Source organism: Schizophyllum commune (assembly GCF_000143185.2).
Source record: "Schizophyllum commune H4-8 unplaced genomic scaffold SCHCOscaffold_1, whole genome shotgun sequence".
Lineage (NCBI taxonomy): Eukaryota > Fungi > Basidiomycota > Agaricomycetes > Agaricales > Schizophyllaceae > Schizophyllum > Schizophyllum commune.
This window is the reverse complement of record NW_026089538.1, coordinates 3,851,410-3,877,849: the sequence shown is the minus strand read 5'-3', so window position 1 is coordinate 3,877,849 and position 26,440 is coordinate 3,851,410. Positions and strand designations below refer to the sequence as shown.

The following is a 26,440-nucleotide window of genomic DNA, read 5'->3' as shown; positions in this document are numbered from 1 at the left end:
CATCTTCACCATCTAAATCTTTGCACTTCCCTTACCTTTACAACGGCACTGTACCATAGCCACCCACCACTAGCATTGATACAATAGCGCAATGCGCCGCATCCATTACACATCAGATACATGAACATACAACAAGTGACTCGAAAACACCATCTCAGGTCATGATCATGGGTGCTCCTCGTCCATATCTGCCGTACTCGCCGCCAACGAGCTCCAATACGCCCGCTTGCGCTCCGTCTTCTCCCTCGATGCCTGGCGCTCGAGAGGCGGTCGACTTGACCTGGATCGCGGCGCCTCACCGTCCTTGGACTCTTCAAGGTTCAGAACGACATCCGCATCATCGTGCGCGCCGCGCGGACCGCCGTCCGAATCCTCGTCGTCGGATACGTAGATCGCGGCGACCTTCGCTGGACCGCGAGGCTTCTTAATACCATATCGTCCACCCTCGTCTTCCTCGTCTTCTTCATCTGCCCGCCGCTTCTTGCCGCGCGGCGGCTCGACCTCGACGATATCGGAGTCCGTGTCCATGCCGTCTGCGGGACGCCAATGTTCACCGGCTTGGGAATTCGTACGCGAGGGAGGGTGAACGGGGGCGGTAGTGGGCTCGGAAGGAGCAGTCTCCTTCAGGTTGTGAGCGGTGGCGGTAGTAAGAACCTTCGGCGGTGCGAGGCCGAGCATACGATGCAGGTGGCCGTCGTCATAGATCTCCTGGACGAGGCGACGATGGTTGATGACCTGTAATCATTAGCGCCTCGTCCCGCATCGCGCTACACGAACTGCTCACCTCTTGCGAAACATGCACGATACTCGACAACATGCTGAAGTCGGCAGGGTGCGTGTGCCCCTTTCGAAAGGATATATAGCTATTATCGTGCCGCGCTTTGAGCAACGTCGTCTTGATGTACGCCGCCGAGGTGAGGAGATCGTGCGCGCCCGCCATCGTCTGTCGGACCTTGAAGTAGTTGTACGAGCCGCTAGCTACGTCGTTCTCGGGATCGCTGGGGTCCTCGATCGACAAAGACCGCGGCCGCGTGTAGTTGTACCACCCGCGCACGCGTTTGCTAAAGTACTGCCCGCCGTGCCGCAGAGAAACACCAACTTCTTCGTAATTGTGATACTTCCCATACAGCTCGAAGAACTCGAGCAATAGCACGCCCAGATTCCGCTCCGGGTCAATCTCCCCGTTGCGTATCTTCGGATGCATCTGCAGGAAGCTGAGGACGAGGCAGACGATGCTGTAGCTGCCCAGGCCACCGGTGTACACCTCGTTCATGCCGCGCTGGCTGAGGTAGAGCTTGAGGATGAGCACCAGCGAGCGTATAGCGATCGGGCACTGCATGCCACGCTGGAAGCCATTGATGATGTCGCTAGAGACGAGACCAGAGAACTGGTTGACGGAGATATCGATCTGAAAGCGTCCGTATTCGGCTGCTGTGATGAACTTGATGATGGGCACGCGTGCGCCAATCACTTGGACTTTGCCTGAGCTGAGGCGCGCAGAGCGGATGAGGTCGGCGAGGCGCTGGAGCACGGTCTTCTTGTTGTTCTGCTCGAGGGTATTGGATTGGACGACAAGGTCGATATCGCTGAGAGAGGGTAAGAATGGGTTGGGTGGCATGGTTTGCGGCGCACTCACCCATGAGGGAGGTATAGCTTCGTTCCATAGCTGCCGAAAGGCCTGACCTCCGCGTCGGGGAACTTGTCCTGGATGATCCTTGCGATGAGCAGAACTATCATACTTCGGACCTCGTCTTCAGCGGGTGTGGGGGATATCCAGCTATCGAACGCCTTGATCTCGGTGTGTAGCCTGAAATACTCATGTTAGCCACCCGCGCCCGCGCCACAATGTGGCCACGGCCACTCACAGCTGAGCAGCATCCTTGCATGACCCGAAGTTCAGTCCACTGATCCATGGCGCACGCTCTTCGATCATGGGCCGCTGGTCCAGCAGATAGTTGTAGTCCCGCTTAGGTCGGCCATCGCCCCCTCGGCGATCCCGTCCACGCTCGCGGTCACGGTCACCATTACGGTCCCGGCTGCGACTCCTGCTCCGCTGGCGCTTCTTCCCCCGATCCCAGTCCCTCTCGCGCTCGTAGCGGCCTCTCGTGTCCTTCGAGTCTGATGCGCGGGCCTTCCCCTTCAAGTCCTCCGCCCTGCCCAGCCCCGGCACATCGTCGTCTACCAGCGAGATATACTCATCATTGGCCTGAAATGTGGTGTCCGCCTTCTGCGCATTGGGCGAGTTCGATCTCGAGCGTGATTTGTGGTCGAGGCGGCGGCGCTTGCTCGCTGGCTCTCGCGAGGATGTATCGGGTGGAGAGGGGATGGTGGATACCATGTCGTGGGGTAGAGTAGCCTGTGCTTGGGAGGTATAAGACTTGTGGTGATCGTCGAGGACAACGTCGAAGTCACTTCAAGTCATGGAATGTCGAGGTCAAGGAGGACCGCAGGCAATCACAATAATTTGGCGCTGCCTCCGCCACGTGCCATCCCGCGATCAGCATCAACAAAGCCGCGGACCGAGGTCCGGCCTTTGTTGGTCCTTGTAACGCTATTTTGTATCTTCCTTTCACCAAAGACCAGCGGTCTAAGGTTAAGGAAGACAGCTATACCAGTACATATTCACTATTTTCAACATCAATCAAGGTGAATTATCAGTTGTTCTTCGCTTTCCCCTCAGAGTCGAAGATCCCTCCAAGGCGCACCCTTTTCGGCGGTCATGGAGTCGGTGGTACACCTGCAAGCTCCCTTCCAATCCGAGAGGATGACAAACGAAGTCCATGCATTGTCCAGACAGAGTGCAGTACCTCCGACACGCATCTATGACAGCAAGCGTACAGGCACAAAGGACACCGGTCTCCGAGAAATTGGAACGACTGAGCGTGCTCAGGCTGGCGTGACAGTGATGTGGTCGCACCCGTCGCTCGATAACTGCTACAGAACATCAGTGGACCCACAGTGAATATTCATCGATAAAGGAACGGAGTATCAAGGGTGCCTTCTACCGGGGTACGCACCTCGCACCGCGCGACACACGTAGCCTTGACCATGATGAATACGCACTCTTGATCGCGGGATGTCCACCCCTTCAACCGCGAGTCAAGCAAACCTTCAGCCGAAGGTCGCCAACCACGGGACGTACACAACAATCACCGCGGGAAATCTTGTGCCGTGCCGCGGTGCGACGCCCACATACGCCACACACCGGGTAGATGGTAGCCAGCGAGTACGACCGGGGTCGGATACGGCCAGGGCAAACGCCTGAGATCCTAGAATCTTCTCCCGTTGACAGCGTCAGTGAATGCAGGCAACAGTCGATTCCGAATACGCACGGTGCGGTGTTATGCCCTCAATGCTGATCCCGAGTATTGCATCGACAGACTCTCACCACCAGCAGTATCAGTTGCATGCCACGCGAATGAGCACGCGACTCTCTCTTCAGCACACACGTCGTGTCTGCCACCCATGCGAAATCACCCTATCCCGCGCGGCGGCACGTAATAACAAGTATTCCTGCCCACATTCCTGCGAAGGATGGAACGACGTGATGGAACGGATATTGAACAATGGAGGGCGTGGAATGAGCGCAGGGTAGACGGGAAACGTGCATGGAAGACGGGAAACACGTAGCAAAGACGGGGAATACACAGGAAAGACGGGGAACGTACAGTGAATATGCGCAGAAATTTGGAGTAGGACAGCCGGAAAACCATTGACAGGGCAAACGACGATCGAGAAACAGACGGCATGGAACAATGGAGTGGCGACGCGTGGATGGCGGGGAATGTACATGCAGGGCTGACGGGAAATGTACACGCAGGGAAGACGGTGATGGAAAAAAAGAGATGCTGATTGACTAGGAGGGTTGCCGATCGCGCGGCGGAGGACCCTGCAAGCACGAATGAACGCGGAAACCTCCTAAATGAAGCAGGGAAACTAAAAAATGAGCGCAGGAAACACAGGAAAAATCGAAAATGAAGCAGGGACGGCGGCGATTACGCTGAACTTTCGTCAAGTCACTTTTCGACGCGGAGATCGTCGCACAAAGAAAGAAAAAAATATGACTTGATGCAGAGCAGCGTTTCGCGAAGAAAGTACGTAGGGCTACCACAGCTGCCATTTTTTGATGCCGAGGAGGATAGTGCGCCCATTCGAACAGCAACAGCCGGACTGAGGTCGGCAGAAACAGATAGAAGGTCGAACTCGGTGGCGGCCATCAGAAGGCGGGCTCAGTGCAGACGTCTCGCGGGAGAGTGCACGCTCTTCATTCTGGTGAGCGAGGAGCAGTGCAGCAGAGTCGTCTATCGAAGCTCTAGGCCGTTATGAGCGAAGCCCTAAGTCGTCCGTCGCGAGGGAACAGGAGCGAGAACGCAGACGACGGCAACGAGAACGCGTCGAACGACGAGCGGGAGCGCGATAGACTTCCAGAACGTGAAATACGGCAGTACCAGTGACGATAGAACAGTGAGAGAGCGTCTCGGGATCGACGAGACCGTTATAAGGAGCATCGAGAAGGCAACCAATAGAACCTAGCGAGAGCGAGCCAATAATCGAGCGCACCGGCCGTCGTCCAGGCGTATGAGCCAATAGTGGACCGTGCGAGCCACTGTCCGGACTCAACGAGCCAATCTCCGAGCGCATGCGGCCAATATGTCATGAGCAGATTTTGCTGCGAGAAAAATTGTGAGTTCGACATGCCGTTCGGCAGTTCTCTGAAATCCGCATCACAGGCCGAGAGCTCATATCGGCGCAGGGAAGAAGAGGTTGCACACCATCGGATCGACGACGTCGGAGTTGACGAAGGGCAGAATCACACCGGAAGGAAGAGGTCGGAGTGGCGTCGAGCATCGGAGGAGTTGGAGAGGCGGGGCCGAAAGATCCCGCGGTTTATGACCATCGGAGGGTGTCGCGTGACACGACGGCGGGACACGGCGGGGTCAAAAGCTGCCGTATTTGGGATCAGCCCGGGACGCCCGCGCCGGTCACCGCACGCTGGCCATTAATGGTGTGCCGGCCGAGCGAACGCGGACTCGGGATCGCACACGGTGTGCGCGACGGACAACGCCCGCTGCTCGCGTTCTGCGAGCCAATCGCGTCGCGAGCGAGACCCATCGCACCACAGGGAGATTCCATCGCACCGCGAGCGAGGCCCACGAATGAACGCGGAGGCCAACCGCGCAGGCCTTCGCGATTGATGCAGATGCTGCCCAGGATTGGACGAGATAGGTGAGCGGTGGCCCAGCCTGCCCGCGCGCACGTTCGGGTGCGAGAAGACACGCCTTCGGGGGGCGAAGGCAGCCAGCCTGGCGCACGGATATCGACATCCGTGCACGCATCGCTATCCGGACGAGATGGCCAGCAGATAGCCAGCGTCCTCCTTCCAGGAGAATCTGGTGGAGATAGCACAGAGCGGGCTGATTCAGCGAAGACTCAGCGTCAGGAAGGATTGGCGATTCGGATGGGCGCCTAGCGTGAAACCCATCAGCGCGCCGTGGTCGGAGAAGACGCGTCGCTGGGCGCTTGTCGTTGACAGGATGCGTCCGTCGAATTCCGCCGATGTGCGCGTCTTGCGACCGGCAGCAACAGGGAGAACACGGTGTCGAGTGGCGATAAGAGCTCGTAAATTGAACCGAGCGGCGGGTTTTCTCGTCACAACGAGCGGCGCGCGTGGCGAAACGGAATGAAACAAAGGCGACAATCCGAATTAGGGAGGGGCGCATCAAAACACAGCCACGTCGCTCAAAAACCTTCCCGATTCGGAAGGGGGCGCGCCGACTGGTCCTGCGGCCCGGCGATGGCGCGCGCGAGACAGCGAGGTTGCACCGGGGAGTACGCCAGAATATGAAAGTGTCGGAAGCCAGGAGAAGAGGGCGCGAGGATGGCGAAAGCCAGAAGGACTGAGTCAGTCTGTCGGCGCCTTGGTCATCGCGACGTTTGGACCGAGCGCGCGGGGCGGGGGGCGCTGAATAACTGTGAGCTTAGTCAGTAGTGGCAGCAATGAAGCATTCGGGCGGGTGTGAACCGCTACGGTTATCGGGGGTCACGTTTTGGGAGGCTTACGCCCGCGGGTGGGGGTAGTTCAACAGCCTGCACTGCCGTAGAGGTGTACGGCTGCGGGTGTCAGTGGAGGGCACCGAGGCGCAGGCCCGCTGGCAGTGGGTCGGGTCGGACATGATGACGAGTCGGCGCGGGGCATCGGCTGACGTCGCCGGCAGGCAGAGGAAAGGTACGCTGCCGGTCATGCCGCGGCTCGGAAACAGCGATTGATGCCGTGACTCGAGAAAACTCAGGTTACTCATGCGATCTGCGTCAGCCTTGACTCTCCTCCGATCGCCACGATTTCACGCTCCAATAAATAGCACAGAACCCCAGCCCGGTCAGTCCACAGCCCGCCCCCTTCTCCACCAGCAGTCATGTCTTATTCGCCTGCTTCCACCTCCAGCGCAGCCTCTACCAGCTCGAGGATACACCCAGCCTCGCTCGTCGATGTCTCCCACCACTCACCGAGCGTCTTGGAGCTCGTCGAGACCAAGGTCTCCAGACAGGTCATCGGTATGTGTGCCTGCCTCTACAATGAAAACAATGAAGCTGACCTGATCCCCAGATTACCTCGTCGAGCAGACCGCCGAGACTGTCGACTTCGCATTGGGCCGCCCCCACGAGCGGGGCCGCTCCTTGACGAAGCAGTACCAGTCCTTCACGTCCTTCGTCAACACGGTCATCACCCGTGCCGAAGTGACCATGCCCACGATCCTCGCGACCCTCGTCTACATCGATCGTGCACGGCCCCATATCTCCATCGCCCTGGAAGAGTGGGCGCATGAGCGTGTCTTCCTTGGTGCTCTCATGGTGGCGAGCAAGGTCAGTTCCCCCTGCCCCCTTTCGATCGAAATCAGTCGCTGACCATCTCTACAGTACACTAACGACTCTACACTGAAGAACGTCCACTGGGCGCTTTGTACCGGCGTGTTCGGCAAGCGCGACGTGGGCCGCATCGAGCGCGAGTTCCTCGAGGTCCTCAACTTCGAGCTCGCGATCTCCGAGGCGGACATCATGGCACACCATGAGGCGATCATGTCCCTCAACAGCCACCGTGCCCACCATCATCATCATCACCACACCCACCACGTCCACCACCACCATCGCCACCACCACCGCCTGCCGGAGGCGGCCATGGAGGTGGATGTGGACGAGATGGAGGTTGATTCGTCGTCATCAGGCTCGTCAGCATCATCCTGCTCGCCTGTGCCGCAGACACCCTCCACCCTCGTCGAGTCTCCGCCACCCGCGAAGACGCACAACCGGCATCCTGCCCTCGACATCCTCCGGTCTATCTCCCTCCCATTCCCCCGCGCACATACCGTGTCGCATCAGCCCGCACCCATACGGGTGTAAGTGCTCATAGTCCTTCCCCTCTCTTGTTCATATAGACCCATTGCACATACGACGCTACTTTATTGCATTCGTTCACATTCACTCTATCTATCTATTCAACTCTACATTTCACGACCACGACTATTTCTCTCTCATATCTTGTGTCCCATATAGCACTCGCCGCTTCATCGCTACGCATATTTCGCATACCGTAGACACTCAACTGGTCTATCCCGTAAAACGATCACTAGGATCCGCAATGCAAAAAGACTAGAAACGACCACAAAGCGCAAGCGTGATTTCCGGTCTTCCAGAGTCAGCAAGCTCGTGCCACCACAAGTAAGCAACTCCCCAACCCAACAAATCGAACGTGCCCACGCAAAATGAAGGTCACGTCCCTCCCTGACTCATCCATTTCTTCCTCCATCCTCCCCAAATTTTCTGCTCCTCATGTCGGTTTTCTACCCGTCTCACCGGTCTTCTCCCCCTTTCACCGACGTTCCGGAATCTCACTATGCAGCACTCTCGTACGGCGCGCCGTCTGCCGATTCCTGAAAATTGCGCGGCGCGCCCGGCATCCGTCGCTCGCCGCTGCCTGTCAGCCGCATCATGTCACCGCCGAGGCCCGACTGCAAGCGGTCACGGTAACGGTTCGCGGACGTCGTCGTCACCGTACGTGCGATCTGCCACTGGCGGTGACGCCGCTAAGTTCCACGCCCCACCGCGCGGCTGTCCCCCGTCCGCCTCTCAGACCCGGCCGACGAAAGACTTTGGGATGGGCGCTTGAATCGGGAGAGCACCCGGGAGAAACCCAGTGTCACGTCATTGGATTCCGAATCGGGATATCGTGGGCCTTTGTCCCGATATGGGAGGCATTGTCTTGGTGACAGATCGTGTTTATGACCGCGGGAGTCGATCACGGTGCGTAAGTCGGTCATGGCGCGTACGCGCTCAGATGTGGTGCGTGGTCTTTGCGCTCGGTCTGACGCTATCGTGACAAGGCTGGTACGCTACCTGACATGCCTCATTCGACTCCCGAAATCGCGGGCTCGGATAAGCAGCTCAGTGGTGGATGACTGAGCGAACACTAATCACGACGCCGACGCGTTCACGGAGTTTAGCACGCGTCGCGGGTAGGTGGCACCTTGACCGCCAAGTGGATTGGGAACGTTCGCGTGTCGTATTACTCAGGCAATGGCAAAGAATTCGCAGTCATGCGTATCGAGAGCAGCTGGAATTACGGTGTAAAGGGACGGTAGGTAAGAGAAGCGCTCCAAAAGTTTCATGAAAGGAAGCGGCCGCTCTGCCTTCATCATTGGCAGGGACAGAGTCAGCCCAGGCCAGTAGCTTACCTCGGATAAAGCCATCCATCGCATAGAGCGGACGACCGCACTCAGTAGAGGGCTCCGCGTGTTGACAGTCCCTAATGCGGCCCTTGGGGCAGCCTTCACCCGCAGAGCACGGTGCGCGCGCCAAGTGGTGCGCTCCTTCGCAAGCTCCCGAAGACGACGCAGAGATCCCGAGGTCGACGGCCAAGGTTCCATCGGACGACAACGACGGAGAATCAGCTCGGCGCCTAAGCAGAGGTAAGCGCCCCGTATCAGCTGCCGAGGTCGCGAGAGAGGAAGTTCTTGGCTGGATACTGGAAGGCTTGGGGAGCTCGGTGAGGAGGAGTTCAGGAGTTCGGGCCTTGAGGCAGGGTAGGTCGACACAGCAGATGCAGGCAACCGCATCACGAGGCGTAATTGAGAGGGGGCGTAGGGGCGCATAAGCGCAGCCGTGCAAAGTCCCTGCGGAGTGCCGGCGCGACCGACAATCACTGTGCGCCACAGCAGATGCAGGTCGCGGTGATTGGAGGACGCGTCCGGAAATACGGGCTGACCACAGCAGGCGATTGAGGGATACGGAGAGCCCTCCGAGAAGGCGCGCAGCTAAAGCGCAGATCAAGCTGCGCCTGAACAGCCTGGGCCAAGGGAGGGGTAGTAGAGGGCCTGATTCGTAGAAGAGAAGCGTCGTTGTCGGAAGTCTCTGCCCGCAAAGAACTCCAGAAGAGCGACACCAGCTGTACTGAGCGCAACGGCCCTGGGGACAAGTGACACGAGATGCGCCAGCTGTACGACCCAAGAGCTGTTGAATACAGTCAGCTGGCCGTTGCATGTCGTGCTGCCCTCGTACGGCTAATCGGGCGGCATCCGCCCTCCCACCTCCCCACCTCGGTCACAAGGCGGATTCCTCGATAGCTCCCCTCGCCCATTTTTGCTACACTCAGAATCCATCCATCGGCTATACTTCCCCAGACTCTCTCCTCATTCAGACCGACCGACGTCGCCCTGCGGCTCTATCCGCCCACGGCTCGTTCCCGCGATGAGTACGATAGTCATGGGCCCCAACGCATCTGCATCCCGGACCCCCGATACGGAGGACGGAAACGCACGCGCGGAATCAATCAGCTGCATCCTGGGGAAACGGAACGGACTTGGGGAGGAAATTTTCGGCCAGGGTCCAGGCAGCGAACGTGGGTGACCGAGGAGGTTCAGGTCAGGATGCTGACGTGGCGAGGCACGATACGCGTTATCTTATCGCTCGAAGCGGGATCAGAGATCAGAGATAATCACAACTGAACAGAGTTCATCTAGATCCGAGGTGGCGCCGCTGCCATAAAGACTGCCTAATGCGTCGAACAATGCACTTTCATATGCCCGACGTGTGCGGCGCAGCCCCATGTGCTCAAACCCGAGTTTGGTGAGGGAAAGGGGAGGGTGGGACTTCCCTGTCTTGAGCATGCACGAGTAGATAATAATGCTCGTGGAGGACACGAGGATCCGCCCGCGGCCTCGCGCGCAGGAAGCAAGGAGTACAATATGCAGCTGCCTATTGTTCTTCGTGATCACCGCGATTCGCGAGGCTGAAGGCATGACTTCGTACGTACGTGCAGTTCAGACGTGTAATACAATAGCAAAATGTACAGGAAGGTATATGGCACGCAATTCGATCCGAGTGGCCAACAATTCCGTCGCTCGCGTCGAGCATCCTAAGTGGACCTCATGCTCAAAAGGTTCGTGAAGTGCAAGCGATTCTCAGCTTTCCAAGGTTCACGGTGAGGTCGCGCTACGATGAATCCGGATAATGAGGGTCTCCTTACCGGACAGGACATTCCACGGGACTCGAACCTGCGCTATGGTCCTAACATAATTGCCCAGAACATGCGACAACCATATGAATTTGACAGATACACGTACATCGGTCGTACATATCCTAGAAAACATGCGCAGAAGAGTGTCGTCGAAAAATCGAATAAGCGGCGTCGACAAGTCGAGCATGCGCGCACGTCTTCCAAAAGGCATATTCTTAGCAACGACTAGTTGGCAGCCATGCAAGCCAAACCCGGGTTTACTGGAAGTCGTACCCTGGTTTACCCAATGTGTGGCCTAAGCAGCTGTGTTCGCCTCCGCGAACTCGGGGCTTCTGCATGCGATGGGCTGGGAACTCGCGTCCGGTAAATCGGGATATCCCCGTCGAATAGATTGTTCTGGTCGCTGGGCGCACGACGAACTTGCGCGATGTACGCACGACAACCTGGCGCCAGCACGAGGAGCATGCGCGAGTAGTTCCCGGGTCCCGTGGCGGCCGGAGAGCATCGCAAAGGGGTGACGGCCAGAAGAAGACGCGTGAGAGCGCGAGAGAACCGCCACACATGTGCCCTAGAGGAACACGTCGCACATGAGGGAGAACTTGAGGACTACGCCGCACAGGAGAGCACGAGGGAAAACGCCGCCACATACTGCTAATGTGCAGCCACAGTAGTACAGGAAGTACCGGAGTCGGGTTGTCCGGTCCGAGCGAGGGCGCGCCTATTCTCCTGTCGTTGACGTTCGCTAACCGCCGGTCACAGTCGACGTTTGCTGGCAAGTGGTCGTCTAGCATCGCCCTAGCGCCAGCGCACATAGGCACCCTCCGTACGGGCCCTCCCGAGCCATACGGGCGCACGCGTTGCGACGGAAGGCGCCACGATACGTGGTCAAAATCAATACTCAACATAACCGGACCGGAGGCAGCGAACGACGTCGGCGACTGATGGTCGGTGGCGAGGACAGCGGGCGCGCACCTATTAGGATGTAAGTTGTTCCATAATCAGTGAAAGAGGTCTATTTCGTCAGAAGCCTGCTTGAAGTTGGTGGAGTGATGCAGTAGTTGATGGGCAGACGTACCGGAAAGAGTAGAAACATGCCTCATTCGTTGGCTGTGGCGCTAAAGTAGACGATAAATAACTGCGCTTTTGGCGATAACTCACTGCTTCTCGTATAATTCCTACTGCTCCCGTAAATCATGAGCAGAAGCCGTAAATCGTGAGTAGAAGGCGCCGCCAGCGAGCTATCTGTCGCGTAGGATTCCAGGGCGAGGAGGGAGATGACGGCGGCGTCGGTCTGGGCTTTGGAGTCTGCGGTCGCTGCGGTGGGTTGAGCGTTGCGGCGGATGGAACGATGTCGCCAGCGAGATGGTAGTCCAGGACAAGAGTTGACACGCATCTGACCTGACGCTCGTGACCGCGATCTGACCTGACGCGCTTGAAAGTTGACCGCCCTCCTGGACTCGGCGAGGATCAACGACCGGCGTCATCGTCTCGCGCGTCGTCTATTCGACCAAATCTCCGGCTACTGGTCCCGGTCGCGACGTTCGACTCGCTCCTCATTTCTCGCGATCCTAATCCCCGTTCTTGCGATCACCATCGCGCGACGCTACGCACGGTCGTGGATGAACGCGATATGACGTCTGTGCATGTTTTAGGGACAAGGTGGAGGAGAGTAGCGAGATTTAGACATACGGATTGGACGTCTATCTTCGCAGCTTGCGTAGCTAAGGCGTGTCATGGCGCGCGATAAACATAGGCCTTGCTTCGTGAAGAATAGGCCTGGTTCGTGAAGAGTGGATACGCGGGGCTTGCGCAGCTGGGTGTGGGTCCCGGACCTTGGTCGAGTAGCAGGAGGGAGGAGATGACGAAGACTGGACGTAAGGCCTGCGGGAACCCGAGGAATGGGGGCGGAGTGGCAGGATCGATAGGCGCGGGGGGATGTGTCCGATAGAGGACAAGGCCAACCGAGACAATCTTGGCAGATAGAGGCAGTCGGGTGCGGTGCGCGAGCCACCATCGCCCGTATCAATCACAGCGCAGAAGGAGGCGATCCCAACGCAAGAGGAACGAGATACGACGGCCAGCAGCGCTCTATATAGCCAGCGCAGAGTAGGAAGGAGGGAGGCATGACGTCGCGGGGACCTCGGAACGGAGAATGAAAGCCACGTGCGTACCGCCGGTACTTCCAGGCACTCCGTCCGTGGCTGTGCTCCATTGTACTCGCGCAGGCACGGGCAGCCGGAAGCAGACTCGTGAGCGTGACTGTGGGGGCCCCGCGCACTTTTGCCTTGGCCACACCAGACGCGACGTGGCCAGTCGTGGTCGTGTCAGAGGGTCGGGGAACGCGCTGACCGGGACCACAATTGTGGGCTGACCCCGCCGCCGCCACGTCGGTACCACGCCTCTGCCGACCGTTGCGGGCACGCTTGCGCACAAAGGTGTATGCCGGGCGCGAGGCCGGCGCGGCCAGGAGGGGTCAACGACGCTGAGGGGAGGAATGAAACAGGCTGTGGGTAGCCGGTGGCCAAAAGTATCGGCGGGAACGCGAATCTCGCAAGGGCTGTGCACCTCATCCATCGAGGATCATGCAGCGAAAATCGGCATCAGGGCGACTCTGTTGAGGCCGACACGATGCTTGGGGTTGTTGCTGGGGACGCCAATCGCGCGCCGGACATGCGCGCCTGATCATGGGGCGGTGCTCGACGCGTTGCCATGCATTGTTGGACACCGAGCTGGTGTAGAGAAGAGTGTACCTCGAAGTCCTCGGACCTGTGCATGCCTGCAGTTTTATGGCGCGTCGCACCGGCGCTACGGTATGTTAGGCGCCCGAGGATGTATGCTTGGGGCGCGACTGTGACGGCGATCCGTGTTTCGTCCGGTCAGGGCTGCTGTTTTTGACCAGTTTTCATCGTCCGTTGCGCAACATGCCGAGGGGGGCACGGGCATCGTCGCATCGATTAGGATGCGAGCGATGTCGGATGGCAGCGTGGCGTGGGTCCAATAAATGGACAATGAGTGCGGTTATCGGTGCAGGCGTGGTTTCTGAGTCATTGGCTGCGTGTACGCGACGTGTACGTCTTCAGTGGGCCTTCTGATGAGTCCAGCCAGCGGACGCGAGGAATATGGAGGGGTGCTTGTCCATGGAAGCGGGAAGCGGACAATACGAATCGAAGGGCATGGATCAGCTGGGTTGCCTATATCTTTGGTCCGGAATACACGGCGGTGTGTGCGGCGTACCGAGACTGGCGGATTCGAATAATAAACCGGATGACGGCGGAAAATTGCGTTGATTGTGCGATGACAATGGTAATATATCGATGGGCGGAGTGCCGGGTGACTTGGCGCGGCGCGTCATGGAAGCGTGTTGGCCGAGGACAGGGCCGGAGGGGGGGGGAAGAATGCAAGAGCTTGCGCTGGCTAGTGCGCTGGAGGGGCGGCTACTGGCGGCTTGACATTGCGCCTGCATCTCGCGCGGGAGCTAAGATTGGGCTTGGGCGGGGCGCCTAAGACGGGCGGTGGGCCGTAAACCGGAAATAGTGGTGATGGAGGGATGATGGCACGAGTCCAAATGGGGAAGTCCTGATCTGATGTCAAAGCGAGTCACAGCTCCGTGAGCCGACGAGCGCGCAATTTGCCTCGCAGCCTGCTATCGCCCTTTTCGGCTCTATTGAGGTTAATCGCACGTATATATACACCCATGTCAGACCAACGCCCCACCTCCTCCCCCGACGTCGCACCCACCGACGCCGCCGAGTCCCGCCTGCATCCAGCCAGCTAGCCACCGTTCGCCGACTCTGAGGTATGAAGCCCGCCTCCCCCCTTCACCCTGCGAGCATGGTCGACGCCGCACGCCATCCCCCCGCGCTCCTCGAGCTCCTCGACGCCCCCCTCAGCACGGCTGTCATTGGTACGTCCCCCGCGCCCGATCGCCCCCTCCTCCCCCTCATCCCCCCGCCAGATTACGTCGTCGACTGTGTGGCGGACACCGTGGAGTACGCGATGCACCGCCCAACGTCCTCCTCCCGCACTCACGTGTACCGCCGCCGTGCCTCGCTCGCCCCCTTCACCACCTTTGTGACCAATGTCCTCACCCGCGCAGAGACCACCATGCCCGTGATACTCGTGAGTAGCCGCAAAGTTGTTCCCCCCTCAGCCTTACTTACGTCTACACTATCAGGCTACCCTTGTGTACGTCGATCGTGCCCGGCCGTTCCTGCAAGTTGCAGTGGAGCAGTGGGCCCACGAACGGGTGTTCCTCGGCGCCCTCATTGTTGCCAGCAAGGTACGTCTTTTGCGCTATCACCATCGATTGTCGACTTATCACTTTGACCCAGTACCTCAATGATTCCACTCTCAAGAACGTGCACTGGTCTATCTGCACTGGGGTCTTCGGCAAGCGCGACGTCGGCCGCGTCGAGCGTGAATACCTCGACGTCCTCGACTTCCAACTGGGAATCTCCGACCAGGACCTCATGGCCCACTACGAGGGTCTCTCCGCGGTCGTCCTCCCACCCAAGTCCCCCTATTACCCCTACCCGTGCCGCGACGTCATCCCGGCCGCGCACCATGCTGCGCCGGAAGACTTCGCCTACCCCTACGACATGCCCGAGCTCGACATGTCCTCCTCCCCCGACTCGTCCTCCTCCATGCGGTCCATGTCGCCGCTCACACCGCCTTCGCCGGTGCCCCAGACACGCCCCCGCACCCATCACCGCTACGGCCAGCCGACGAAAGCGGCGCCGGTCGTGCGACAAACCACCCTGGATCTGCTGCGGTCCTTCCCGGTCCCCTCGAATACGCGCTCGCGCCCGCTGCGCACGGCAGTGCCCCCACGTCGCGCCGCGCGCATACACGCCTAAGCCGCCCTCGGCTCGCCTCCACTCTCCTTCTCGCTCGCATTGACGTTTTCGACACTCATCGCTTCCCCATCCTGCATTGTTCTGCTCTCCCCGCCATCCATCATTTTATCTATATATTCCATTTATTCGGTACATACTCGCATCGCCTCGACCGCATCACACACCTTTCATTCTTGCATCCGTCCGCGTCCACATCATGGCCAACAATCATCTCCAGCCAGCCAACAATCATCGACATCCTCTGCATCATCGGTTCCGTTTCGTCTTTCACTCACCGACCCATCCATTTGACTTATTTTCTTCGTTTACTCATCCCACACACACGCAAGGCGCTCGCTTACGCCCATTCGCTTCTCATCCACCTCTTGGAGTACTCGACACTCACAGGGTACACCCTGACCCGCTGGGGTACGAGGACACACATTCGAATTCGACGTACATAGTACATAATTCCACTGTTGACCGTGCTCCGGCCTCTCCCCATCTCTCCTGCTCCCCATATTTCTCCTCTACTCTGCTCTCCCTCTACTCGCTAGCTACGTAGCTTCTCACCGCTGTCCATAGCTACCCGACGTGTACTTCTGCGCCCAATATCACTGTGCTGATTGTTCATCATGAACTCGTACGACTGCATCTGCCGTTCGACGTGGTCATCAACTACAACAGTATTCGTTGTTCGCTGTCGCACTCAGGTAGCATTACATCTTCGCTGGGTCCGCTCCCGAGGAACAGCAGCCAGCTTGACGTCTGACATGCCAGCGATTCAGATCTATCGCGGCGTACGGCTGTGATCCATGGCGGCGGACGGCTGTGATCTATGGCGGCGCCTGACACCCTGGAGATGACCGTGGCACCCTCAGATGAAGATGGCTTCCCACCCGCGACTGGAACCCTGCTACGCATCGAGGGGGCGAGTCCCTCCACGTACCATTCGTATTGGCGCGCCCTCCGTGAGATGAGATACGCGCACGCATCCCCGCATCCGATTCGTAAAGGGCCTGCCAGCGCGAAGACGACTGTGTACGATCGATCCTCGCGCAGGCGGTCACCCGCGCGCCCCTTTGTCCCTCTGTTACCTGGCGCCCCGCCCTGCTGATGCCCCCATTCCCGCTGGCCTGATGCCCCCACGATGCGAAGGGACCCCATCACGCTCTACGCCAGGACGTGGCAACTGGCGAAGGGGGACTGACCTATCTTCTGCGGGCCATGCCTGACTTTACTTCAAAGCGCCTGACTTTACTTCCAAGGGACTGACTTTACTTCAAGGGTCTGACTGACTGATCTTCGGCGGGACATGCCCCTGCCAGCACGCAATAGAGGTAAAGGAAGGAGCTAAGCGCGACGCGCCTCTCAGGATCGGCACTTGGCGCGTCGTCGTAGAATCAGCACACGCGCCCCTCTGAATCGGCACTTGGCGCGCGGCGCTTGCGCCCCGTATACATCCCGCACCCCGTATACCCCCCGCACCGGACCTCTCGGGGCGCCGACGCGCAGTGGGAGACGCGCCAATGTTCAGAGCTAGATGAAGTGCTTCGGGCGCGTCTGGTGACCTCAGGAGACTCTCGGCGGCGGATTCGGTGGCAACTCCCTCAACATCCGACACTCGGCCCAAGAGGCGGGCACCCCCAGCCTCAGCCTCAGCCTCATCCTCAGCCCCCGGAGCTTCGATGCGCAGGAATGAAGGCTAGAGACTGCGCCCTGCAGCGCAGCACGACACGATTCAGATACAAGAGCGATATCGGCGCCCACGCCTGGGTTCTGGGGCGCAGGTAGCGCGATTGCGATTGTGGCGCGTCCCGTCGCGCGTCTGGTTACGGATAGCTATCACGAGTGGCGGCGGCGGGCAGAGGGAAGGCGCTAATGGCAGCAGGAAGGCACTACCGACACAGAGAAGGCGCATCAGGTGCATTATCGCGTCTGGCACTGGCAAGTCCCGGCGCGAGAATCAGGAAGGCGCGCAGTCGGTGGCTGCTACATGCAGTAGGCTGGGATCGGTAGCCTGCCCGGCTTGCTCAGGCTCCTGAGCGGCGTCCGCGATTCGTGGCGAGGGGTCAGTGTATTGTGCATGGGAGCAATGAATTATCGAAGCTTCCTGGACGATATGATGTTGATTGAGAGGTAGGCCTAAGATGCGTAGCAGCCTTCTTTGTACTTTCCACAGAGCACGGGAACACCCGCACCGAGCCGAGCGGTCTCCGGGGGGAACGCGATCGTGCTTAGCGTGCGCCGTGACAGGCATTATGTCGGTATAGGCACTCGGGGAATAGAATACGAAGCGATTACGAGTGCAGCGCCATTGATTGCATTCACTGACAAGCTCGCCAGAAGTGATAGCAAACACGGCAAAGATCGCCTGCGAGCAGAACGGAATTGATGCTGATGGCGCGCGAGGCGGGAGGGATTGCGAGAGCGACGGGCGGGAAGAACTGCGGGGCGGTACTTGAAAGGCGGGTGTCAGGCGCGCGCCTTCTGGGGGACTTGAGCACGCACTCGTCGGGTGTAGGACCGGCGCGACGCGAGTGTTGCAGAATGATGAATGAAGCTGCCACCGGGGTGGCGGGAAGCCGGTCCGCGGAGTGAGTAGGCTGCAATTTAGCACTGTCAGACGGGCGAGAAGGTAGGATGAGTGTAATGGATACAGGAGAGGTAGACCGACAAAACGTCGGGCGTATCCGAGGGCGAGTACAATAATGTCCGGACCGGACATTGCATGCGTGAGCTGTGCAGGCAGAGACTGATTCAGTTCATGTGTGTTGAAGCCTATTTCAGTAGGCGTACCTTTTCCCCGCTCTACTTTTGGTAAAAGTAGGACAAGTCTGTTCGAATCCTACAGCCACCGTGCAGGAACAGGTACATGAGAGGTGCCGTCTCGCCTCAGCGGCCTGGATACCATGCTATACCAAAGGAACGCAAGGCTCGGCAGAGATAGGCGTCCGTTGCGGCATCGATGGTAAGAGGAGAGGACCTGCGGGAAGTAGAGGGGGTAGACGCGACTTACGATCTGCCATATCATTGCTTGATGGCATGGGCGTCAGGACGAAACCTATGCGCCTGTTTCGCTCTCGTTACTGAAGAGAACTTGCGCCTCAAACGTGGTAGATCTCCTCGGCTGGATATGATACAAGTAGATCGGATTCACTGACAGATGTAGGTGATGATAAGTCCATGGCTCTACGACACGTCTTGCGCGCCAACGATAATGTCGCGTCCGTTTGCTCGTATAGATCGGCGGCCCACGTCTCGTGACAAGGGTTTTCGCATATCTATACCACTATCAGCATCCCGCAGATCAAGAGCATGTAGGCCACGCACCAAACGCGTCCTCCTCGTCGCGATTACGTTTGACGCCCGTGCCCAAGCTCCCATAGTATTCGCGGACTCTCCGGTACACGGTATACCCAAGCTTCTCATACATCCCCACGGCGACGTTGTTTGTGCAGCGCACGTATAGGTCGACGAACCAGCCCTTGTAGATCTCGTCTGACACGAGCTCGAGTAGGTCCATCATCTTCTTCCCGAGGCCGAGTCTGCGGTATTCTGGTGCGACGGTGAGTGCGGTGACGTGGCCGTGCCATTCTACCCCAGAGCCCTCTGCTTTGCCGATCACTAGTGGGGTGGGGAATCAGACGGGAGGGCGAGAAGGGAGTTAGGCGCGCACCATAACCCATCATGCGCCCGCTCGGCGCTTCCTGGACGCAGCATAGGTCTGGCCAGCGGGAAAGATAGCTCAAGTAGAAGCCGATGTTGTACTGGGGGTCGCGTTATCGATAGGGAGTTCGAGGCGCGCAGTTCTCCCTCACGGTTTCGGTCCAGATGTCAAGATTTCTGGCGTGATCGCGTTTAGTGAAGCTGCAAGACAGCAAATCAGATGGGATACACACATGTTGTTGAACTTGAACATGTCAGTGGCACGAAATGATCTAAGTGCGCTCATTTTGGAGGTACGACGAGGAGATGGTCGGTGCTGAAGTCGTGAATGTGATCGCCAGTGTGATGATCTCACTCGCCACGAGATTTTGCTCGCGTGTGCGCCTTCCCACGGCTCACCTCTTGTCCTTCTCCATCATGGCATTGTCGTCTGGCGCGCTTTCGCAGACAGTACAGGCCTGAGCATGGATACCAGGTATCATCTAGTCCTCAACAATTCCTCAAACCATATGTTCCGAGAAGACGCGATGAATCAACAAAGTACGCCAGGATAAGCGCTGCTGAGCTCTGCACTTCATATGCTGCAAGGCAAGAGGATCGCATACTGTATCGCGGCCGTTCTGCACATATACTGATTCTGGCCGCCATTGACGATGATCCTGCCCTTGCTCGATTTTGATGCGCTACCTAGCTATTTCGCAGCTGAATTGACGCAGCAGTATCCAGCCAGAACCAAGTCCACACGCTCGGCCGATGTCAATTTATGCCCGAACATAAGAACCGGTCTCATTGTTCTCCGATGTCCTATACGCTGGATAGCAGCGATGATTGCAAGCGCCTGGGCCCAGGAGGAGGCGGACTCCGAGCGTGCCTTCATCAGGTACACCCGCCAGTGGCGCTCATGCACGACGCCCGTCAAAATTGTGCAGGGCGCGCGCAGGCGGGGCGGAAGTTCATCTGCTTCCGCGGGGAAGGTGCACGAAGAAAAATGGTTTTATCAACAAGGCCCATAGGGGCTCCTGCATGCTCGACGAGCGGAATGGAAGATCGTGCTTATCCTTCTTCTTCCCCTCCACACTGACCACCGTCCCCACTGACCGGCGCCATCCCCCACCATGACTAGGAGTCGCGATCTGCTCGTCGCTTGCCTGACGCTCTCGATCTTCGTGTCACTGTCTTTCTTCCTGTTCCCCGCGGATTTCGGGACGTTCTCAGACACGGAGCAGTCTGCTGGCAGCGACAGACCTGCGCAGGGTCCAATAGGGGACGCGAGACCATCGTTCCGCGACCGGCTGGCCAATGTCAGACCACTCGATCACCTGCCCCACTCGCGGACGCTGGGCCTCACGCAAATTATGGTGGTGCGTAACCTGTGCTCTTTAGAGTGATAACAGTACTCATGGCAGGATAGATCTCACTGCCACATAGAACAGATCGTCGAGCGCGCATGTCGCTACTTGCGAACGCGCTCGACGCTGACTTTGGCTTCTTCGACGGCACGCTTTCAACCGCCGACGAGATAACGCGTATTGTAGAGCACGTGCGCGTTCAGCGCGAGCGCGAAGGCGTCCTCCTCCAACCTACCTCTGACGCAGGACGGCGGGGACCTGACGAGCCCGCCCCACAAGACCTACCACACTACCCTTTCGATGGCCCCCTCGAAGCATACCCCGACGTTTCCGAGCCTGCAGGCGCCGACCTCTGGGTTTTACCACCCAACGACCCTCGCGCGCCCCAGCCTCCCCTCCCACCCATCCCCACCCCCAACACGCGCCCCGACGTCCCGCAGATTATGGACACCCTCGAGCGCACGCGCTGGTGGATCCAGGACTCGGGCATCCCCTTCCACGACTTCATAAACGGTGCCGTCGCCGCATGCTACCACGCGCACTACTCCCTCCTGCGCACCTTCGCCGCCGCGTCCGGCGCGCCGGACGACACGCTGCTCATCCTCGAAGACGACGTGGATATCGAGTTCGATTTTGAGCGCACGCTGAGGCACGCGATGCAGGGGCTACCGGCAGATTGGGATGTGCTGCTTCCGGGGTACTGTGATTCGACGGAGACGAAGCACAAACCAGTACCGGGTTATCCGCGGTTGAGGCGCTCGGACGATCCGCTGTGCAATCATGGTTACATTGTGTCCCGGCGAGGCGCGCGGCGCCTGGTCTCTCTACTACGCTCGCCGTCCTTCGCGTACTCGCGCGCGCTCGATCAGGCATATAAGATCTTGATCAACGAGAAGATCTGTGCGTTTTCTTTGCCTTGTTGTCTGGATATCTTCGTTGACGCCGTTTCACAGTGAACTTTTACTCCATCGCGCCAGTGCAAATTGTGCAAGAGCACAAGCTGAACTCGGATATACGCTTCGGCACGGGGGTCGGATGGTGGGATGACGACCTCGAGGACTCGGCGCTTCAGCGCGCGCAAATTCTCCTGGATACAGAGGCCCTACAGGAGGCTACGCCATAGAATGTTTCCTTGTTCTGTGTTTACGTATCTAATATACCGCGATGAACTGGCAAATTGCCGCGCAACTCGCATCTAGGGCTTCTTCTGTGCTGCCGTTACTTTGAGATGTACTTACCACTGTACATTAGTGTCATAATTTAGCTGGCTTTGCACGTTTCTTTGACAGAACTGAAGGTTGATGATACCTCTTCGACATTCACTGATATAATGATAGGATTCTGCTCTGGAATGCGCTGAACATCAAAAGAATGGAGAGGCAAATAAAAATGCATTCGGATACGGGGAATCGAACCCCGAGCTGCCGCGTGAGAGGCGGCAATGTTAGCCGTTACACCATATCCGACTTGCAAAGGAGTGACAGTGAAGCACTAACATCACTGGTCTGGGACTATGCGGGCTCCCAAGCTTGCACATCGTTCGGGACCAATGCATTTGTCGTTGCGCTATACTACACTACGCGACCTTTGTGTATCTTCACATCCTCCCTAGGCCTGCAAAAATGGCGTTAGTACAATGTCACCGCACTCGTTAATGTGCTTCACTTGTCTTGCGCATCGACCGCGACAGCTCCCAAGCGCTGCACGACTCGCATACCCGAGCTCACTCGCCCAAAGATGGTGTGCTTCTTGTCAAGGTATGGCGTCGGAGCCAGAGTGATGAAGAATTGCGAGCCTGAGGGGATGCAGAGTCAACTCGACGATCCTGAGTTCTGCGATGAGCTTCGTACCGTTGGTGTTCGGCCCAGAGTTGGCCATTGCCAGGATCCCTGCGCCGGTAAAGCGTAGGTCGGGGTGTATTTCATCCTCGCTAAGTGGTGGACGCGTGAGCATGACGATTCAATAGGTTAGCAAATGCGAACAAACAATTTTTGGCCGTAAATGCTCGTGCCGCCACGACCAGTTCCGGTCTTCAGATGTAGTCAGCATCATATTGACGGGTCCCTGTAGGGCCGACAACATACCGGGTCACCCGTCTGTATCATGAAGTCCTGCGCAAGGCGTTTAGTCCATCGTCAATCTGGTCACAGGCCACGCAAACTTACTGCAATGATTCGGTGGAAGATGACACCGTTGTAGTACCCTCTCCTGGCCAGCTCTGCAAAGTTTTTACAGGTCTGCCAGGATAAGAACCAATGTTAGTCGCCCGGTCCATTATCGACGCCTCAAAATCGTATGAGGGCTTCGCAAACGCGCGTCACCTTCGGAGCATGGTCCCAGTAAAGTTCCAGCTGAACATCACCGAGACTAGTTTCCAGTACGACGGACTCCATGATTGTACAAGAGGACCAGGAAAGCAAGGGCAGGAATAAGAAAAGGTCAGTCAAACAATGATGGTTGAGAACAAGGAGCGCCTCCGGAAAAGGCAAGAATATCTGCATTTACGTATGGGACCATTGTTTGGACATATCTTCCCACGAGCCTCAAGTCGATTTCTGTAGGGCGCAAACTTGACCACTGAGGAAGACAACAACATTGCAACGCTATATAAGTACACAAGCTCTGATACAGCAATTCCATCCGACAATACATAGTACACAGCCATCTCCCTCAACCTCAAGGAATGAAGATCTTCGAGTAGCCTTCGACCCTGTACAGCGATGTCAGTATTCTGCCCCTTACCCCATCCAAAAAATCGTCCGAGTCATAAGGAGCATACTCACTTTCGTCGGCAGCACGGGCATCTGTGTTTTGACGAGCCGGACTGCGCCGCCAAACTCTCGCGGCAGGAGTTGCACATCGAGAGGCAGCTAGGCTTAGGATGAGCGGAATGCACAAAGAGACAGGGCGAGCAGAACGCACCGACAAGGCCAGCAGATGATCTCCCTCAACTCGCACGTACAGATTACGCACATGCGCCTCACCTCGTCGTCGTCTGTCGACATGGACGAGCGTGCTGTCATCCAGGTCAGTCTTCCATACCCTGCTCGCGAGTAGCTCGACTTACCCCTCGCCTGCTCGACCTCGCCACCTCCAGCCTTTCCTGTTGTTAAGGCGAGGTACTGCCTCCTCGTCAACGGCGAGCTCCCCTCTCGCACCATATGCGCCATAAACAACGGCGCGGCGGACGACGACGATGCCTCGGGCGTGGGCGTCCTACTCCGCGCCCGCGAACGTTGCAGGTCCATGAACAGCGCGAGAGCTTCAGCGTCCGGCTCCGACTCTTCCCCATCACTGCCGTCCGTCGTATCCTCGTCGCCCGCCTCGTCACTCTCCCACTGCGCGGGCTCGTCATCGTCGGCATCGCTGAGGCTATCGCCCACCAAAAATCGCCGATAGAGCTCGTCCTCCTGATCCTCCGCCCCCTCCTCTTCCTCCGGTCTCCTCACGGCCGGTATATCAGGTCCACGGAGCACCGGTCTCTTCCATGACAGCACCCTCGTATCCCCCTTCATCGCCGCCCACACAAAGGCAAGTAACCCCCTCCCCGCTCCCACCACCGCCTTCCCGAACCCCCACAGCGCCCACATCCAGCCCCAGTCCACCAACGGCAACGACGCCAAGTTGGTGAAGAACCCGCTCTGCGGCGTCGCGCCCAGATCGACGTCCTGCACCTCGTTGTGCAGGCCCTTGAGGGGTTTGCCCGTCTTCGATGTGCCGGGAACGACACGGATGACGCCGGAGCCGGAGAGTTGGATGAGGCCTTGGTGTCGGGGCGGGGTGGCTAGCGCATTGACGGCGCCGACCTCGTTGCCCCAACCGCGGAGGCCGGTGGCTTCGAGGCTAGCGGTGCCGACGCGGCTAAGGAAGAAGGTGAAATCCTCGTCGTAGGGGATGTAGATGGACCTCCCATCGCCTGCTATACGTTGTCAGCTCGGAAGATCAATGAGAAAGATGTCAGCCTCACCTGTCGATAGACCCAGCCCCAAAAGCGGCTTGTCCACTCTCCCGGTCAGCAGAAGCTGCGTCACGGTGTTGAGCGCGATCGTCAAGACCGTCGTGAAGATCATGAAGCTCTCGAACACGTTTGGCATGAGCTGGACCTGGGGGAAGCCGGCGTGGCCAGGTACGTTCCTGTTCGACTGGGCGACGATCTGCGGGAGATAGGGCACGTATTCGATGTATCGCGTATAGGAAATGATGGTGAGCCAAAAGTGCGCCAGGGAGAGCAGGGAGCGGATGGCGGAGGGCCAGAACCGATGTGTCGCCCAGCGCTTGCGGATGGATATGATGTGTTGCATGGCAATCTGAGAAGTCGATCAGAAAATGTTCCTCCTTGCAATTGTAAGGACGTACTTGGATTACGGGGAGCGTCAAAGCGATGCAGACATGCTTATCAGGCCGGCTGGGTAACCCGGAAGGATGGAATGTGTGCGCTAATGGCGACGAATATATATGCAGCATGAAGGCATAGCTAACCTGCAAAGTAGTCAGTCTCTCGTTGCGTACATGTAAGGCGTCACATACCAAGTTGATCGGTGAAGAGGGTCCATGAGATGTCAAAAGAGTATTACCCAGCCCATCAAGCCCCCTCGTGAATGCCTGGGCACAAGTGACGGCACAAATGGCGACGAAGGTATCCCAGCAGATGCGACCCATAGGCAGGTGTACCACATATTCGCCCAGTCTCTGAATCCAAGCCGTATGCGGCTCCTCAGGGTAGAGTTGCGAGGTCTGCAGAACGACGACCCCCCAGATGACGAGCATTCGCAGGATGAGGTAGAGCGAGACGGAGTGAAGGGCGAAGCGGGTCGTGGCCTTGTCCAAGTCGATCGGGAGGAAGGAATTGTACACTCGCTGCACAATCCCCTGGTTCCTTCGTCGGTACACGGGTTGCACGCGCGACGGCACGACGACATTCTGAATCCGGTGCACCAGCACGGCGACGATGATGATCCCAAGCATGTATCCCGATGTAAAGAACCCCCACCAGCGCAGCCCGGGCGGCCCGCCCCCCGCCGTGGAGGCCCTCTTCGCTGCTGCTTCCGCCGCCGCCGCTGCCGCGCGCTTCGCCATGGCTTCCTTATGGAGGATCTCGTCGGCGCGCCGCATACGGGCGAGCATGCGGGAGGGGACGGAGAGGAGACTGCTGGTGATGGAGCCGAGCGTGATGTTGTATCCTCCCCCTCGTAGGCGGGATCCTGATGCTAGATTTTGTGCACCCTGCGCATCGTTCTGTTTAAGGAACGGTATGACGATGGGAATCGGACACAACGCACCTCCATTGCGCCTAACGTCCGGCAGCGACACTGGCGCGCCCTGCTCAGTATGTAGTCGCCTCTTCTGGACGCAGAAAGCGGGATGACGGTCTAGAGTATCTCCGAACCACGAGCGAGAGCGTGAAGACGATGAGAACACGGAACAAGTCTGACGGGAATCGAGCGGGAAGGAGGCGCGCTCGGTGATCGTGATGTCACGGCCACGTGCGGCGGTTCGACTTCTACAGCGGTGCATGGGTACCGCTCGACAGCGATACCTAGCTTTGGCTACATTCTCTTTGCCTACTCAAACAGTGCGCAGTGAATTCAGTGCATATTGCACACTTCGGAATGAGGGTTACATAGTTCATACGACTTGCTATCCGGTAACGGTTGTCAAAACCTGCCTTTCGGAGCTATCTCCCCTGTTCATCTGGTAGCGACTTCAGCGGCAATTCTAGATGGGCCCGGAGGATGTGTAAAGACTAGAGTGCATGGTTAACCCTCGATGCTCAACGTTCGACGTTCGACATAATGCTTTTCATGAAAGAGCATTGGCCGGGTCTAGCCTCACTCGGGAACGGTTCACTAAGCCTTCAATTCAAGAAGTGCGGGGTGCGGGGAAAGTGGCCCTCCGGCAGCATCTTCGACTTTGAAGCGAGTCATTTCCTGGCGGCCTGCCATTTGCCGGCCTCCTGATTCGTTGAGACTCTATAGCAGGTGACAAGCAGGTGATGCGCTGGACATTTGTTTGCGTCTGCTTGCGCGTGTTATCCCCTTCAGTCAATTAGCCTCTAGGGCTCCCATATATAACCAGGTAAT

General features: G+C 58.1%; 8 protein-coding genes and 1 non-coding gene across 9 annotated transcripts; 2 read left to right on the top strand and 7 right to left on the bottom strand.

The window, feature by feature from the left end:
• Positions 1-22: 22 nt before the first annotated feature.
• SCHCODRAFT_02608447 (uncharacterized protein) lies at positions 23-2,440 on the bottom strand. Its single transcript, XM_003035597.3, has 4 exons — positions 1,866-2,440; positions 1,637-1,807; positions 785-1,586; positions 23-735 (listed from the first exon to the last, which is right to left on the bottom strand). The coding sequence occupies exons 1-4, from the start codon at positions 2,336-2,338 to the stop codon at positions 166-168; spliced, it is 2,016 nt and encodes a 671-aa protein (XP_003035643.1). The 5' UTR covers positions 2,339-2,440; the 3' UTR covers positions 23-165.
• A 927-nt stretch (positions 2,441-3,367) lies between these two features.
• SCHCODRAFT_02608446 (uncharacterized protein) lies at positions 3,368-3,817 on the bottom strand. Its single transcript, XM_050344320.1, has one exon. The coding sequence runs from the start codon at positions 3,790-3,792 to the stop codon at positions 3,439-3,441; it is 354 nt and encodes a 117-aa protein (XP_050203157.1). The 5' UTR covers positions 3,793-3,817; the 3' UTR covers positions 3,368-3,438.
• A 441-nt stretch (positions 3,818-4,258) lies between these two features.
• Positions 4,259-4,598, bottom strand: SCHCODRAFT_02608442 (uncharacterized protein). The gene has a single exon (XM_050344319.1). It carries the CDS (start codon positions 4,506-4,508, stop codon positions 4,335-4,337), a length of 174 nt encoding a protein of 57 aa, XP_050203156.1. The 5' UTR covers positions 4,509-4,598; the 3' UTR covers positions 4,259-4,334.
• A 1,815-nt stretch (positions 4,599-6,413) lies between these two features.
• On the top strand, positions 6,414-15,363 carry SCHCODRAFT_02662127 (uncharacterized protein; the record flags this gene model as incomplete). The annotated part of the gene is made up of 3 exons (XM_003034770.2): positions 6,414-6,552; positions 6,605-6,861; positions 14,839-15,363. The coding sequence occupies 3 exons, from the start codon at positions 6,414-6,416 to the stop codon at positions 15,361-15,363; spliced, it is 921 nt and encodes a 306-aa protein (XP_003034816.1).
• Positions 15,364-18,442: 3,079 nt separating this feature from the next.
• On the bottom strand, positions 18,443-19,332 carry SCHCODRAFT_02608416 (acyl-CoA N-acyltransferase). The gene is made up of 5 exons (XM_003035598.2): positions 19,245-19,332; positions 19,164-19,188; positions 19,022-19,112; positions 18,676-18,969; positions 18,443-18,626 (listed from the first exon to the last, which is right to left on the bottom strand). Exons 1-5 carry the CDS (start codon positions 19,295-19,297, stop codon positions 18,535-18,537), a joined length of 555 nt encoding a protein of 184 aa, XP_003035644.1. The 5' UTR covers positions 19,298-19,332; the 3' UTR covers positions 18,443-18,534.
• A 794-nt stretch (positions 19,333-20,126) lies between these two features.
• Positions 20,127-21,483, top strand: SCHCODRAFT_02484235 (uncharacterized protein; the record flags this gene model as incomplete). Its single annotated transcript, XM_003034771.2, has 3 exons — positions 20,127-20,372; positions 20,423-21,260; positions 21,314-21,483. The coding sequence occupies 3 exons, from the start codon at positions 20,127-20,129 to the stop codon at positions 21,481-21,483; spliced, it is 1,254 nt and encodes a 417-aa protein (XP_003034817.1).
• A 271-nt stretch (positions 21,484-21,754) lies between these two features.
• On the bottom strand, positions 21,755-21,826 carry SCHCODRAFT_t4. Its single transcript has one exon. It is a non-coding gene; the product is annotated as a tRNA-Glu (tRNA).
• Positions 21,827-21,863: 37 nt separating this feature from the next.
• Positions 21,864-22,838, bottom strand: SCHCODRAFT_02608409 (uncharacterized protein). Its single transcript, XM_003035599.2, has 7 exons — positions 22,682-22,838; positions 22,526-22,597; positions 22,445-22,471; positions 22,347-22,390; positions 22,211-22,290; positions 22,026-22,155; positions 21,864-21,974 (listed from the first exon to the last, which is right to left on the bottom strand). Exons 1-7 carry the CDS (start codon positions 22,751-22,753, stop codon positions 21,932-21,934), a joined length of 468 nt encoding a protein of 155 aa, XP_003035645.1. The 5' UTR covers positions 22,754-22,838; the 3' UTR covers positions 21,864-21,931.
• Positions 22,839-22,938: 100 nt separating this feature from the next.
• Positions 22,939-25,787, bottom strand: SCHCODRAFT_02608408 (uncharacterized protein). Its single transcript, XM_050344318.1, has 8 exons — positions 25,640-25,787; positions 24,888-25,583; positions 24,717-24,839; positions 24,328-24,667; positions 23,428-24,276; positions 23,283-23,376; positions 23,144-23,230; positions 22,939-23,070 (listed from the first exon to the last, which is right to left on the bottom strand). Exons 1-8 carry the CDS (start codon positions 25,643-25,645, stop codon positions 23,037-23,039), a joined length of 2,229 nt encoding a protein of 742 aa, XP_050203155.1. The 5' UTR covers positions 25,646-25,787; the 3' UTR covers positions 22,939-23,036.
• Positions 25,788-26,440: the final 653 nt, after the last annotated feature.

Bases quoted from the DNA above. Each gene is read 5' to 3' on its own strand.
- SCHCODRAFT_02608447 (XM_003035597.3), bottom strand. From the start codon at position 2,338: ATGGTATCCACCATCCCCTCTCCACCCGATACATCCTCGCGAGAGCCA. The intron at 1,808-1,865 runs GTGAGTGGCCGT...TGAGTATTTCAG, and splicing joins TGCAAGGATGCTGCTCAGCT to GCTACACACCGAGATCAAGG. The intron at 736-784 runs GTGAGCAGTTCG...TAATGATTACAG, and splicing joins TCGTGCATGTTTCGCAAGAG to GTCATCAACCATCGTCGCCT.
- SCHCODRAFT_02608446 (XM_050344320.1), bottom strand. From the start codon at position 3,792: ATGTACATTCCCCGCCATCCACGCGTCGCCACTCCATTGTTCCATGCC.
- SCHCODRAFT_02608416 (XM_003035598.2), bottom strand. From the start codon at position 19,297: ATGAGCGCACTTAGATCATTTCGTGCCACTGACATGTTCAAGTTCAAC. The intron at 19,189-19,244 runs GTGTGTATCCCA...CGATCACGCCAG, and splicing joins ATGTTCAAGTTCAACAACAT to AAATCTTGACATCTGGACCG. The intron at 18,970-19,021 runs GTGCGCGCCTAA...CCACCCCACTAG, and splicing joins CGGGCGCATGATGGGTTATG to TGATCGGCAAAGCAGAGGGC.
- SCHCODRAFT_02608409 (XM_003035599.2), bottom strand. From the start codon at position 22,753: ATGGAGTCCGTCGTACTGGAAACTAGTCTCGGTGATGTTCAGCTGGAA. The intron at 22,598-22,681 runs GTGACGCGCGTT...TTATCCTGGCAG, and splicing joins ACTGGGACCATGCTCCGAAG to ACCTGTAAAAACTTTGCAGA. The intron at 21,975-22,025 runs GTGAAGCACATT...CCATTTTTGCAG, and splicing joins GCGGTCGATGCGCAAGACAA to GCCTAGGGAGGATGTGAAGA.
- SCHCODRAFT_02608442 (XM_050344319.1), bottom strand. From the start codon at position 4,508: ATGCTCCTTATAACGGTCTCGTCGATCCCGAGACGCTCTCTCACTGTT.
- SCHCODRAFT_02608408 (XM_050344318.1), bottom strand. The intron at 24,277-24,327 runs GTGAGGCTGACA...AACGTATAGCAG, and splicing joins GGGGCTGGGTCTATCGACAG to GCGATGGGAGGTCCATCTAC. The intron at 23,231-23,282 runs GTGCGTTCTGCT...TCCTAAGCCTAG, and splicing joins ATCATCTGCTGGCCTTGTCG to CTGCCTCTCGATGTGCAACT.